This window comes from Leuciscus leuciscus (genome assembly GCF_965113295.1).
Source record: "Leuciscus leuciscus genome assembly, chromosome: 1".
In the NCBI taxonomy this organism is placed as follows: Eukaryota; Metazoa; Chordata; class Actinopteri; order Cypriniformes; family Leuciscidae; genus Leuciscus; species Leuciscus leuciscus.
The window spans coordinates 27,664,436-27,679,400 of record NC_138725.1 but is presented as its reverse complement, the minus strand read 5'-3'; the positions used below and the strand labels follow the sequence as shown (position 1 = coordinate 27,679,400).

The window sequence follows — 14,965 nt, the reverse complement described above, 5'->3', positions numbered from 1 at the left end:
ACCCATGCTAAACAACTGCTAAATGTATATTTTTTTTAAAGGGTGTATGTAGTTTTGAGAACATATATTGTGCAAAACTGTAAGTATACAACATAATTTTGCAGATAAATAAAATTTAAGTACACTAGCTGCAGAGACTTAAGTAGGTCTAATGTTTATTATGGCTTGGAGCTTATGAAACCCCAAATTTAAAATTATAATATTGTCTAACTGATGTCTTTTCAGTTAAAAAGAAACACAACAACGATTCTTAAAATCGAGATGATGTGCTACACCACTAAGCAAGGCTGGATTAGTACCCCCAGGGGCCCCTGGGCACTGAAGCTCATGGGCCCCCTCCCCTACCTGACAACCACACCCTCCAAAGGAACACACACCAGGTGTGGGATTTAACATGCCAATCACTATTGATCAAAAGCTGAATGACTAGTTCACAAGACAATGATACGAAATAAATTTTTCTGAAAAGTATGGCTGCACGATTTGGGGAAAATGTCATATTGTGATTATTGAGGTCAATATTGCGATATGCGATTGCGATATAGTAAACAAATGGTTTCATGAGTTAACTTGCTTATTTCTCAAGTAAAATGCACACACAGATTAGTGATAATGCTGAAATTTGTAGCCCATTTCTCAACTCAAACTAGAAACAACAACTAAATGCACTGTGTTTTCAAATTAAAATAAATTCAATATTGTTATTTGTCTCAATAATACAAGAGTTAAAAATAAATGTCATATTTACCTGTGCCTGTCAAACAGGTAGACCTAGGACATATACCGAAATTGTCAAACTGCACTGCATAAATTATAAATTAAATATAGACTAATCCTTATTATAGAAAAAAAAAAAAAAAAAACTTTAGTCAACAGCAGTGAGTCATTTTCTCTGTTCTTTTTGTTCTTTGATTAACTTTACTGACAGAAAGCTTTATTGGCTGCTGTCTCTTTAAGACCAGCTGACGGAGACGCGGCTCTCGCACGCGCCTCATTCTTTCACAACTCTTGACGTTCATCATAAGACAGCTCTTATGTTATGAAGATACTCGACAAAACGGACATTTTGGCATAATTGTGTGTGTTATTGTAAGTTCAAGCACGAAAGATAACTGTATTCTGGCGTGCTGTCTGTGCGCACGATACTGGCGCGCGCGCGTCTTTCTGTGTCTGTGTGTGTGTGTGTGTGTGTGTGTCACAGTCAGACTTTTGTCTTGTCGCACATGAATTGTTTAAAAGCAATTTTAACAATTGCTTTTAAACAATGGTGCCCCTGCTTTTAAACAATTGCTTTTAAACACGTGCCCCTGGGCACGTGCCCAGATTGCCCATATGGTAGATCCGGCCCTGCACTAAGATATATTGGAATGGGAATAATACGCGCGCGCTGGTATTCAGTGATATCATGTTTCGTTTTGAATTTGAGGTGGTAGAACGGATTAGTCGTGTGTTAACTTACCGAACTGTTACCCCACACACTCTGTATAGTTTGCTGCTGCTCGTCTGACGGCTTAAACCCGAACCAAGTCCAAATAATGGATGTTGCACCGATCTTTTTCACCAGCTTTCACTTTCAGCCGTGTTTACTTAAGATGACGACGAATATGCGTTGCAGCCGGGTTTACCTCGCGGCCGCGGGTAGATTGCGTCATCATCTCCCAACCCAACTTGGAGAATAGATTAACGGCGATATTTTTTTTATCGCGCGATAAGAGTCTCGCGTTAACGCAGCACGTTAACGCCGATAACGGCCCACCACTAATATATATATATATATATATATATATATATATATATATATATATATATATATATATATATATATATATATATATAATTCGGTATTTTTCAGATATTGTATAAGAAATGTGACACTATCTTCATATGATTTCTTTTGTGAGATTGTTGTAAGCTTCAATTTCATCTTAATTTTTCTTGAGGTTGTAAATTATCATATTTCTTTCATTGCTATATTTAGGACATATCAATATAACGTGATCTACAGTTTCCTTTTGATTACGATTTTCCCACTTTCCTCTCTCATGTTTCCCTATTGTCTTATACCATTAAGTGAGTATGCCCAAATCTAAGTCTTGATATTACTGTTTCTTCGTTTCTATTTCTCCCTGTTATTCTGCCTTTATCTATGATTATTTGAATGTTATAAAAACATCTTCCTGTTCTTTCTTCCTCCCACTGTTTTTGCCATCTGTTCCTCACACGTTGTTTAATTAAACATTTCATTTCAGTCTTACTATATTTTACCATAATGTCTATGTCAGTTTTATTTGCTGCTTCCTTTGCACACTCATTCTTTTACTCCTACATGAGCTGATACCCAGCAGAAATTCACTTCTTATCCCATCATCTGAATCCTATACACTGTGTGAAGGATCTCAGTCAGCACATCTCTGCTTTCTGTATGAGCTGTTTCTAATGACACTAATGATGAGCTTGAATCAGAGCATATCAGTGTCCTCAGTGGTCTATTCTCCTCAACCCACTGTATCCTGATACATGACATCCCCTCTTTTCTTGGATATAAAATCACAACAACACTTAACTGAACATGTGTTCAAGACTGTTACGACCGCTAGAGGTCAGCAGTGACAGGACAATTAAAGAGTCTATGAGAGACATGCCAAAAAGAAATACTTTTTATTTTCAGGGTTTAGCATCAGGGGCAGACGAGGACAAAAGAACAAACAAAAACAATATTTTCCTTAAAAACAATTTAAACTTACCTTCCTCCCTAAACCAAACAACAATGTGAAAAGATAGATATACAAAAATAAAATGGCGTCAAACCCATTACCCCCTTTAGATTACAAGAGTCTGTCGCAAACAATGCAAAATCCAAAATCGTAGTCAATCAGGCGTGGGTCAGTTAGCAACAATTATCACAGGTCCAAAATCACAATCACAAACTCAAAATAATCACTCACAGCACAATAAAGAAATAATCCCCGCGAGTACGTGATTTACAGGGAATTTAGAACTAAATTCACTATAAAACACAGATTCAAGGGGCTTATCCGATTGTTAAGTCTGACGTCACGCGTGATGTTTAGCCTTTTCCGGGTCCAAGCGCTCCTCTCGTCCAGAAATAACAATGGTGGAACCTGTACATTTATTTACGATCACGTCCTTCTTAGTGAGGCACCTATTGGCGGTCAAAAAGGGTTTAAATTCCTTTAACACCAACAGAGTGGTTAGTGTAGCTCATCACTCAGATGGCATAATTAAGGGTAGAGTTCAGGCATCAATGAAAAAGAAGATTTACGAGGTTGAAGTGAGTTAGCTCGGGACACGGGACACAGCACTGCGGCATTGTAAAAACACTCAATAATAACCAAAACACTAGCGAAAGCGGTAGGTAGAGAGGACCTGGACTTTGGACCCGGAAAGAGTATTATCGGAATTGATCTTAATTTTAATTTTATTCATAAAATAAACAAGCAACAAAAAAATATAACGTTACAACACATTTATTCCTCCGTCAAGCAATGTAGGCTAGTTCCTAAGAGGTTGCTAAGAAACACATGCAGCAACAAAGAGTCACAAACTGCAGTTGCACGGTAACACTAATGTAACGCGTCACAGGTGTGTGTGTGTGTGTGTGTGTTTTGTTGAGTCATTTACAACGGCTTCAAACGTGGCTCAACCAATCAGAATCAAGGACTATCCGGTTTATAATCTCAAATAATCACTCACAATCTCTCTGAGACTAGACAAAACAACGACGATAAAAAGTAACGCAAAGAGGTCACAATCAACAATGGCACAATATTGGCCCTCTTTGAGTGTTTGGGTGGTCCTTATATCTGGATCAGGTGTGGAGGAGAACCAATCACAGCCTCCAACTAATTATCACAAGATACACACACCTGTAACACAGACAAGCACAATCTCAACAGTGGTGACCCATGCATCATGCTGCAATGCATGCTGGGAGCCACCACATTATAAAACTCATGGCTCCCAGCATGCATTGCGGCATGATGCATTTCACCACTGCAAAAGCATTCAAAGTGGAAAATTCTGTCGTGGCTCAGTAATCCGGGATTGGAATGGTGGAAGGAGCAGAAGATCAGAGATCAGAAAGATCTACTGGTGTTCTGGAGGGAACTGATTTACCTAATGTGTCAGAAACATTAGCGTTAGCATCCAAGAGTCTAGAAAACAGCGCAGCAAGCATTGAAGACAAAAAATGGGCTCCTCTGTTACCACTCTGCCATAATACTGATAGTGTCGATATTGACCAATATCACATCTATTTCAGGGCTTGATCTGATGCAGTGTTGATTGTGCTGTAACACTGGTGTGGGAGTCCTGAAACACAGACATAAACAGCTACATCATGTCAATTGAAATCTATGGACCCTTCTGTGCACTTGATGCGATATCACACAATTTAATTTGAAGATAATAAATAACACATTCATCAGTCAGTCAGTCAAGTATATTTGTATAGCGCTTTTCACAATACAGATTGTATCAAAGCAGCTTCACAGTATTAAATTAAAATAATACAACAAGGTTTGTTTCTAGTGGAATTTATTGATTGATAAAATTTAATTAAATATCCCCAAAATATCCCCAACTGAGCAAGCCAAAGGCAACAGTGGCAAGGAACCGAAAAACTCCATCAGGTGACCTAATGGTGTCCTAAAACTCCATCAAGTGACCTAATGGTGTCCTAAAACTCCATCAGGTGACCTAATGGTGTCCTAAAACTCCATCAAGTGACCTAATGGTGTCCTAAAACTCCATCAGGTGACCTAATGGAGAAAAAAAAAACCTTGGGAGAACCCAGGCTCAGTCGGGGCCAGTTCTCCTCTGGCATTTATGAACTAGAATTCATAACAGTTTCTACAATATTTACTTTACATATTTATTACATTTAATTAAAATGTAAATATTTCCTAAATGTGTTCGATCACTGAACTCTGCAATCCAGGAACAGGATTGGTCACACTTAACTCAGAACGTCTGTCAACCAATCAGAATCAAGCATTCAGCAGTTACCTCATTAGTTCACATTTCAAGTGTCTTTGGCAACGTCCTTAGATGAACTGTCACAGTTTTGTGAGATCACCTATCAAATGGAGATGCAAAAACAACAAAATTTGGACACTGAACATTTTAATCAAAATGAATACACGCATTTATAGAAACTTTGAGAAGCAGAAAAGCAGCATATGTGTGTCAAACAAAGCAGAATACTGATGAGGCTCTGCTCGTTCTTGCTGTGTGTGTGATGAGATTCATGATGAGACCAGTTTGGACTCCAGAAATTTAGCGATGCTTTATTAAAATAGATGCTTTATTATAAAATTTTTTAAAATGCAATAAAATCAAGAATCTGTGATTTGCTAACCAGAAACCAGCAATATCAAAATGTGATTATATTTACAAAAACACACTTAAGTTGGTCAGTGAAAACTTTGGAAATATTTTCTTTGTCCTGTAGTCAGTTAAATAAAGGTGAAAGAGTATTAGCAAATCACAGATTCTTGATTTTATTGCATTTTACAAAACGTCTCATCTTTTCTGGATTTGGGGTTGTACGTGAATAAGAGGCATATTCACCAGATTCAGCTGGATCGCTGTTCTCACGTCCTGTTGTTGTCATAAGACCTGTAACACACACATATTCAAGTTTAGCCATTCATCCCGCATCAGAGATTTTGAACTGTGACACTGACATAATTTGTTGCAAAGGACGCCATGAACAAAGATGATCAGATGATATAGTTTTTAGCACCATAAAGTATGCACTGATCTTATCACTGACAAAAATTAATTGGATATTGATACATTTGAACCAATATTATATTGCTGGCACATCAGATAATCAGAATTTTGATTTTTAAACACATTGCAAGATGATTTTTTTTTTTTTTTTAGACAGACAGACATCAAGAATCATCATTTGAATCTCAACAATGGTGACATACTTCATGCTGCAATGCATGCTGGGAGTCACGAGTTTTATATTATAATGCTCCCAGGATGCATTGTGGCATGAAGTATGTCACCATTGTTAAGATTCATATGCTGATTCTGTATGTCAGTGTATTTAAAAAGAAAAACTATAAGAATGTCTGATCTGTGCCAACAAAATATTGTTATTGAAAAACTATTAATATCAAATAGTTTTTGCTATTACTACTTTTGATCATTTATGAGATTAACCAGTTGTTTTTCTTTATGACAACTAAACCTTTTTCATTTGAAACAAATTATGTGCTTCAGCAAAATACTGTTTTAAAGACCAAAATCTCACATAAAAAGCCAAGAGTCAAACTGGCCAAGTAATGGTCACACCGAAGTTGGTCACACTGGAAGTCAGTTGTAGTTCTTGTGTTTCTCTTTTCTTCTGTGATTCTGCTTGTTATCATCTGGTGTCTTCAATGTAGGCAATAAAAAATAGTATTCTTAATTCATCGTTGATATCTGTCTCTTATTCAGAATTTTTTGTTTAAATTTGACTTAATATATATGCAATTTGCAGTTACTCATTTTAAATGGTTTACTTTTAATGAATTCATTTGATCTCACTTCTTATTTGTTGAATTAAAGGCATGTTCTGAGTCAGATGAGTTGGTATCTGTTTGACTGTGTCATTGTGCCAAAGTCAAAATAAACTGCATTAGAGTGAACAGATTTTTGGATTAGAAGTACCTGTGCTTAGAAGATCTTCAGGCTCTCGTTCGTTTCTGCTTCTGAGAACTAAACAGCATGACAGATAAATACATTTTTGAATATTCTTTGCACTGATGATGAATATCATATATAAAATATATAAAACAAGTCCATATTCTGATCTTATATTTGTCCAAGCTTATTTGAGTCAAATAGTATAAAATGCCTATGAGAAGGACACAATACTAGAAATGTAAAAATTAAGACATGACCATCAATCAATGAAATATCAGTGGACCAACAGGGTCACAATGAGCGGTTAAATTTCTGTGTTGCATCCTCCATCCTTTTGACTTTTCAGTGTCAAATCTCTATTTTTGGCCCATTTTACCAGTAGAAAAGAAATTAAGTATTATTCCTTTACTACACAAAACCAAAAACAATAATGCGTGGATCATCATTATTCCATCACTACTCACCAACAATCTTTTTCTTCTTTAAGATGCAACTAATTAAAGCAACAACTGTCAGCATAAGCCCAGCACCAATCAGAACTCCAGTGAAACTTATGGTCTTCTGTGGCTGGGGGTCAGAGTCACTGTATTTTCGATCTATACAAATGTAAAAAGTTGAAAAATAATATTTAATCAATAAGGATATCACAAACAAAAACAATGAAAGTTTTCAATTATTTTTTTGTTTCAATAGCCTATCAGGTGATATTTATGTCTCAATGTGTAAATGCTTTCATTACCCAAATTAAAAATAATTGGTTCTTTGATGCTCTTGTGGGACACAAAACAATCATATTCATCTCTTTCCTCCTCCTCAATCTCCACACTCTTCCTCAGCTGATAGGATCCATCATGGTTTGGTCTGATTCCTGTGGATTCAATCTGATCTTCAGGCAGAGATATGCGATATTTCCTAATGGTCAACATCACGTCTTTGGGGTAGAAGCCGGTGGCCAAACAGGTCAGTTTCAGCTTGGTTGTGTCATTGGACTTTTTAGCAAATACATGATCCTTCGGAGGAGCTGAAATTGGAATCAGTCAGGTCTCTCTCTATAACAGCTGCAGATATGGTATCAACAAATACAAACACATTTACTCACATGTTTTTCTGAGCTCCTCGTCTCCATATTCTCTGAATTTGTTGATCCAGTCCACACACTCTTTCTCCAGGTAGCCTTTGGTGTTTTGGTTTAGGATCGGCACATTGTCCCACTTTCTCTTGGTTGGTAGAGCTGCGTGAACTGGGGCGACCCATTGAGACTCTTTATCATCAAAAGACAGAAAGTCCTCTCCATCATAACTGAATTCATAAATGCCTCTGAGAAACTTCACTTCATCTCCCTGCTGCTCAACTTCACAACCAGTTCTCCACTGAATAACATGAAGATCTGAAATGGACAGGGAAAAAAATTGATGTTAGATGATAATAAATCAAATGATCATGTGTATAAGCAGGTTAAACGGTATGTTTCTCACCTGATGTATTGTGTCTCATGCAGTCCATCAGAGTCTTGACGCTTACATTAAACCACTGTTCTTTGCTCTTTCTCGACTGAGTGCCTTTTTCCCAGTAATCCTCCTGCATTTTCTCTTTCAACCAGTGCTGTGTGGGAATCTTTCTCTTTTCTTTACTATTGTAATAGTCGATCTGTCTGTCGTCTAGCAGACCCATAGCAGTGAATTCATAGATTCCCGTCAGATTCACAGGTTTGGACAAACCAGTGTAAATGTAATACAGCGAGTGTCTCTCTACAATGAAACGCAATAACAATAAGGAAATTACTGCTCACTTCAGTTTGGGCTGAGCGATAAAACGATAATGATAATTATCGCGATATAATTTGTTCTCGATTATATCAAGAGCTCAATAAATGTTCGATAATCTTTATGCGCCAAAAGCGGAACAAAACTCATTTGAACTGCAGTCTTGATATAATATCCCCCATTAGCACATGCAGAAACTAAGAAATTAATTTTCCAATAAAGATATTTATTTTGTTAAGGAAAAATGACAAATGTTTGAATGTTCTACCTCAGATTTGTGAAATGTTCACCCGTTTGGCAAGTGTTTGTCATGATATGTGCAGATAATAAAGAGTAGTTTAAAACCACAACGCTCTGGTTTCTACAACTTTCACTTAGGAGCAAAAATCTGCCTTTAAACTTAAAAGAGATAAAACATTTTTACATTTATCGTGATAATTATCGATATCAACTGATATAAAACAATTATTGTGTTAAATATTTTTGGCCATATCACCCAGCCCTAACTTCAGTGTAAATGTGATATAAGTGGTGTGTTCCTGAAAGAGAGAGCTACTAAAACATCAAAACACTCCCAATAGTCTCAAAACATTTCAGTTACATAAAGACACAAATAGACTAAATCTACTGCAATTATATATAAAGCAAGGCCTACAGTTCTCTGAGGGGCACATTAGACAAAATCCCAAATATTAAACAATCCTAATGGGATCAAACAAGATCCTGTTGGATAAACTAAAATTAAATCTTTTTTTCAGGTTATTTTGTCAGCAGGATAATTCAGTAGGACCTTAATCTTTAGATAAATTAAAGGCTGCTACAAAGTAATCCTGTTGAACCTGTAAATTTGCATGATGTTTTAAGTTGACAAAACTTGAATATTTTTGTCATAAATATGTATGTACATACTTTTATATTTCATATACAATGTTAGCATAAGTTTATACTCAAATTTCAGTTCTGTCGTTACAGAGGTCAGGAAGTCTGAACAGGAAGCGTGCACGTGTTACTTTGACTTCGGTTATCTGAGTAAAAATTCATAATTTACCTGCTTGAAGTGAAGACAAAGTCTCAGCAAGAAGCAAAAAACACAGCACAGAGAAGATTTTCAAAACTCGTGATAATAAGTGAGAAGCCATGTGTGCGTTTTACTGATGTCTACACTTTTCTTCCTCTTTACATACCGGTATTTCCTTCCTTTGTCAAAGGTTAAACAGAGAGAACCGAAAGATGACGTCATCCGCATCTGGGCAATAAAATACTGACAAAACTGACGCCAGTAATTTACTGTTAATTGTACAGTTCTTTACTGTAATCTACAGTATGTTACTGTAAATATACCATGCACTAAATTAAAACTCGAGTTAAAACTCATTTCATTTGCAGAAACCGACTGCCTTAAATTGGCCAACTGCCATTACATTTATAAACTAATATGTATAATGTGCTAATAATGTCAGCATATTGTTACTGTGGAATTATTTCATTCGTGTCCACTAAAAACATTTTAAACAAAAAAAAAAGATTTTCACTGAATCAGAAAATACAAAATCACTGCCTGTTAAATGAAGCAACATGTAGCGTATCATCAATGTTTGTAGATCTTCTCCTGGACTGAAGCACAGGCTCTACTCTTCAGCACAACGATGACCCAAAAAACGAAATTTTACAGTAAACTACTGGCAACAGTGTTGTCAGAATATACCTGTTTTTAACTTACATTTTATTACTGTAAAGATAATTAAAAGTTAAAAATATTATACTGTACAACGACAGTGCTGCTATAATTAATAAAGAAACCTAACTCAGAAATTGGGCACTACATGAGTTCAGTAATTCAGGTCAAATAATGATTATGTTAAAACACAACCAACACCATCAGATCACCTTTTCTCTTTGTTCTTCTGGCTGTTAAAACTCAGTTACAGCAGTCAAACTAAATATAAAGTTAATAGCCGTTTTTCGACAGTCGGGCCAGGGCCGGGCCGTGCTAGTGCGTGCCAGGGCCAGTCGCGTTTCCACTGTCACTTCCGGGGCTTGATCGGGGCTCACTCGGGGCCAACGGCCAGGATTTCTGGCCCGCAAAGCGGGCCAGCTCGGGCTAGAGGAGTGGTTACGAACAGAGGCAGAGTTTACCTGAGTCTGGAGACGCCAGCGCCTGATGATTCTGTCAGCATTAAAGACTTTTAAAATAATTGAACTCACTTTCATGTTTGAATGCCTTCTGTGTGTGATCCGATGTGGATTCTGATCACCGTATAAGGTAGAAATATTTATACGTGATGCAAAAGACTATTGCGCGCTAACCATTACCATAGTAAACATAGTAAACGCTTGAAGATACGCATAGTAAAAAAAACATAGTGAATGCTTGAAGAAATCAGACCAATCATAAAGGCTATCACAATCATGTTTTATTTCATCTGTCAGTAGCCTACGTCTCGTCTCTTTATACCGGACTATCATAAAATAAAGCAACTTTTTTTTCGGGAGCTTCCTCTGTTTCTCTGACTGAAAATATCTGTATGGGAGTCGAGAGAGTGCTAAAGCTCCTCAGGTCGCATTTTTGGTGGCATATATTTGTAGAAATTATCATTCTTTCTAAATGTGTTGTAAATATGTCCTGTAACTACCAAATAAACAGGAACAGACGCGACTGAAGAAGTAAGTGTGTCCTTATTCTTTTGTGAAATAGACCTAACAGTAATTTATTTCTGTGTGACTAATGTGCAATTTTGACATAAATTAATTCATTATGATCAATGTATCCCTTTTTATTGTAAACCTGTGGTAAAACATCGATGTGTCACATGCCTGTCCTGTCTTGTGCTGCACATGGGTGTTTTGTTATTTTGGGCCATGTGCTCGTGTCTATTGTCTAGCCCCTCCCATCTTGTTATCTGATTATTGGTTAATTTGTCCCACCTGTCTGTCTCGTTACCCTCCTTTGTTTGTTCCCCTATTTAGCCTCCTTGTGTTTGTAGTCTTGTGCTGGTTCGTTGTCCGTGTTTCTTGTTTCCTGGAGTTCCTGAGTTTTTGTGTTTGTACTATACCTGCATGTCACTAAAACTAACTCTGCATTTGTATCCTCGACTCTCGTTTACCATTTCGTGACACGATGCTTGGGTTTTAAATATTCAAGCAAACAACAAAAATGCCAGCAAATGGTCGCTTTTATCATGTTTGCTTTGTGATGCACTGTTTCCAGTGATTTCTTTCTGATTAGTTTTCTGATAAAATGTGCATTTGTTGGTGCAATGATGGGTTAGTGTGACATTGTTCCAGAGAGGCGTGTTACGGACGTGTTTTAGTGAAGCGCTGTGGAGCTTCTGGCCCGAGGCTATTAGCCCGACACGGCCTGGTTAAATCCCTGGCTCGCACTGACCCGACAGTGGAAACGCAGCCATTGATTTAAGGGTCAATAGCCCAACTAAAGCAAACACTGATCACCATAATGGTGACTTAAAATTCAGTTTTTTTCTCCTTTAGTGATTCTGCTTGTTAACATCAGGTGTCCTCAATAATGCTCAATCATCACTCAATTATTCACTTAATTTTCTCATTAACTTTAACACTGCTTCAGTGTCCACTGCGACAGTGGAAACGCAGCCATTGATTTAAGGGTCAAGAGCCCGACTAAAGCAAACACTGATCACCATAATGGTGACTTAAAATTCCGGTTTTTCTCCTTCAGTGATTCTGCTTGTTAACATCAGGTGTCTTCAATAATGCTCAATCATCACTCAATTATTCACTTAATTTTCTCATTAACTTTAACACTGCTTCAGTGTTCATTTAACACGCTGCTCAGAGTTTATATAATCCACACTCGCAGTGTTAATTTAACACTGGGGATTTTGCTGTGCACTCTGTGCGTTTGTTTAAAAAAAATCTACATAAATATATATATTTTTTTTTTTTGCCCACTTAAAGTGTTTATTACAAAAACACTAAAATTGATTAATGTATATTAAATACAAAAATATACGTTGCTTTTACAATGCTGTGCAAACAGAAGGTGCTGCAACTTCCTACTTCCCGTGCCGCTGAATAAGAACAAGATTATGATGCTTTTGTCACATTCTTACTATTCCTTCTGTTCTCCACCAGAGGACACTATTACAACACTAATACAACTACAAATTGCAGCTTTTGTGAATCCAACAGAATAGCCACATCATCCATTAACATGAACTTCAAAGTAGCCTAACCATTATTAAACACACACTGTATTTTATAAAGTCATATTAAATATAAAACGCAAGCAAGCCTCTTTCAGTGGGTCAAAAGACAACAATAGGAATAAAAAACAAATCACTCCAGATATGATCAGGGTCTCCCTTCACAATGTTTACACTTCCCCCGACTGCGCTCTGAGTTATACTCTCATCTTCACATTCTGAATCCACATCCGCCTGATCCATTGCTAAAACTGTATTTTTTCTGCTGGTCCACATATGATGCCCCATTCCCACACTGTAAAATCTGATTAGTTGGACTTTCAGTTGAAGTTTAAATAGGAATAGTATGTGGTACTGACAAATGCTTAGTTAGTATAGTTCACTAACACAAGAGTTCTATTGTGTTTTGCAGGCTGAATGTTAAAGTCTGTGTGACTCAAGTATGATCAATTGCAAGATTGAACAGCGTGCTTCCAGCTCGGAGCCGTGTAAGTGCGTCTTTAATCAGCAGGATACACGGACCCAAACTGTTTTTGTCTCCCTTATAAATTTGCTGTGTCTATTTATTTTTATGGAGTCTGTAATTTAAGTGGGTTCTCTCTGGGACATCTGAAGGGGGGTATTTGGCCCATCTCCATTTGGGGTGTAGTGTTAAACACACTTGAGTGTGGATTTGTTTCATTGCCTTTGTAGTGTGGGACACTAGCATGTGGGTGTAGTGAGTGATTACTTACAAGGTGGGTCAGAGATTCTTTCCCCTGTTAGTGTCTTCGATTAACCCCAGTCTTTATTTATTTTCTCTGTTTTTCTTTCTTTCTTTTCTTTTTATTTATTTATTTATTTTTAAACACCTTCCTTTTTGTATTAACATGTTAACTAAGAGGTAAATGTTTGGAAGTTATTTATTAGTGAATGTGGTGTTTTTCAATGTGAGAAGATTATGTAATAAATTGTTTTGTTTTTTTTAATTGTCAGAACCGTCTCAGTCCTCTTTGTGAAGAACGAACCTGTGTTGTCTGAGTATATATATATATATATATATATATATATATATATATATATATATATATATATATATATTCACTTTATTTTGATTTTTTCCACATAAACCGAGTACATCACACAATTACAGATACCATTGGAACATCATAATGTAAATAATTCCGTCTCTCTTGTTCATCGAAAGGACCATACACCAAACAGAGACAGAATAAGGTTAATTCTAAGTTAAGCAATAATAAAAAGAAGAAGATGTAAGAAGATTCTTTACTGCCAGAGGAGATATAGACAGGCATTTAAAACCATTTCACTTTCCTACACAATCTAGGAAAGGACCCCAAAATTTTATAGAAGTTGTCAGAAGATCCCTTCATTGTATGCCTGATTTTTTCTAGTTTGATGAAATGAAAGATATCATTAATCAATGAAGAATGAGTAGGAGGTGTAGGCGATTTCCAATTTATTAAAATTAGGCGTCTTGCCAGAAGAGTGACAAAAGCTACAAAATCAGTCTTATATTTGGGCATGTCAAGTGAAAGAGAGAGAGTACCAAATAAAGCTGTGACAGGCAAAGGTTTAACATAAATTCCAAGAACTTCAGATAATGTTTTAAAGATCAGAGGCCAATATTTGCGTAGAGATGGACAAGACCAAAACATATGCCAGTAGATGCAGCCAGGGCTTCCAATCAATTAATCTTAAATTGGGTTTTCTTAGTAAACAAAGCATAAACCGAAATTACCCGGAACAATTTGTACCAGGAACTTTTTTCCCAGGAACTTTTTTTTGCCCCAGACCGGTTGCTTTCTGCGTTTACACCGCGGTCTAAAGTACCGGGAAGGTAAACTGCGCACAACTGCTCCTCCCAGTCTGCGACGGACAGTAATCAGTTGCGCCACATTTATAATAAGTATGGAGGAGATTCAAACTGTGCTGCAGTTATGTATTGGTTTACTAACGAGGTAATTAACATAACAAAATAGACGAGCACTGATACTAAAGCGTGTTCAGAAAGCTCGTATGCGTATAAAATTAGACAACGTATGTTATCAGTTATTGTGAGATGCCTGGGACGAAACACGCAAAATTGTTTTCCTCTTTCGCAAATACGCTTAAAAAAAGCCTGAACCCCGTCTATCAATCATAAATAGTGACAGTCTTGTAAATAGTTGTTTGTTACTAACCTAACCTTGCAATAGATGACAATGTGTAAACATAATGACTTAATAATAAAAGCTGTGGCAGAAAAGAGACGAGCACTGATAAAGCGTGTTCAGTAAGCTCTTAATGCTAACGTTAGATATACAATTTGTATGTTATCAGCTATTGCGGACATTGACCGTGAGATGGCTGGGACGA

General features: G+C 36.8%; 1 protein-coding gene across 4 annotated transcripts; it reads right to left on the bottom strand.

Moving 5' to 3' along the window:
* Nucleotides 1–4,258: 4,258 nt before the first annotated feature.
* On the bottom strand, nucleotides 4,259–9,628 carry LOC309501126 (H-2 class I histocompatibility antigen, Q10 alpha chain-like). Of its 4 annotated transcripts, XR_014206769.1 has the most exons (9): nucleotides 9,475–9,628; nucleotides 8,139–8,411; nucleotides 7,763–8,050; nucleotides 7,403–7,684; nucleotides 7,128–7,259; nucleotides 6,688–6,735; nucleotides 5,593–5,640; nucleotides 5,029–5,098; nucleotides 4,262–4,332 (listed from the first exon to the last, which is right to left on the bottom strand). XR_014206769.1 is itself a non-coding variant. In XM_082173163.1 (8 exons), the coding sequence occupies exons 1-8, from the start codon at nucleotides 9,563–9,565 to the stop codon at nucleotides 4,274–4,276; spliced, it is 1,221 nt and encodes a 406-aa protein (XP_082029289.1). In that variant the 5' UTR covers nucleotides 9,566–9,628; the 3' UTR covers nucleotides 4,259–4,273. The 4 variants fall into 4 exon arrangements, 2 of the variants coding, with proteins under 2 accessions (XP_082029289.1, XP_082029288.1); XM_082173163.1 differs by lacking the exon at nucleotides 5,029–5,098 and having other exon boundaries at nucleotides 4,259–4,332; XR_014206770.1 differs by lacking the exons at nucleotides 4,262–4,332; nucleotides 5,029–5,098 and adding an exon at nucleotides 6,290–6,411.
* Between the last annotated feature and the right edge of the window lie 5,337 nt (nucleotides 9,629–14,965).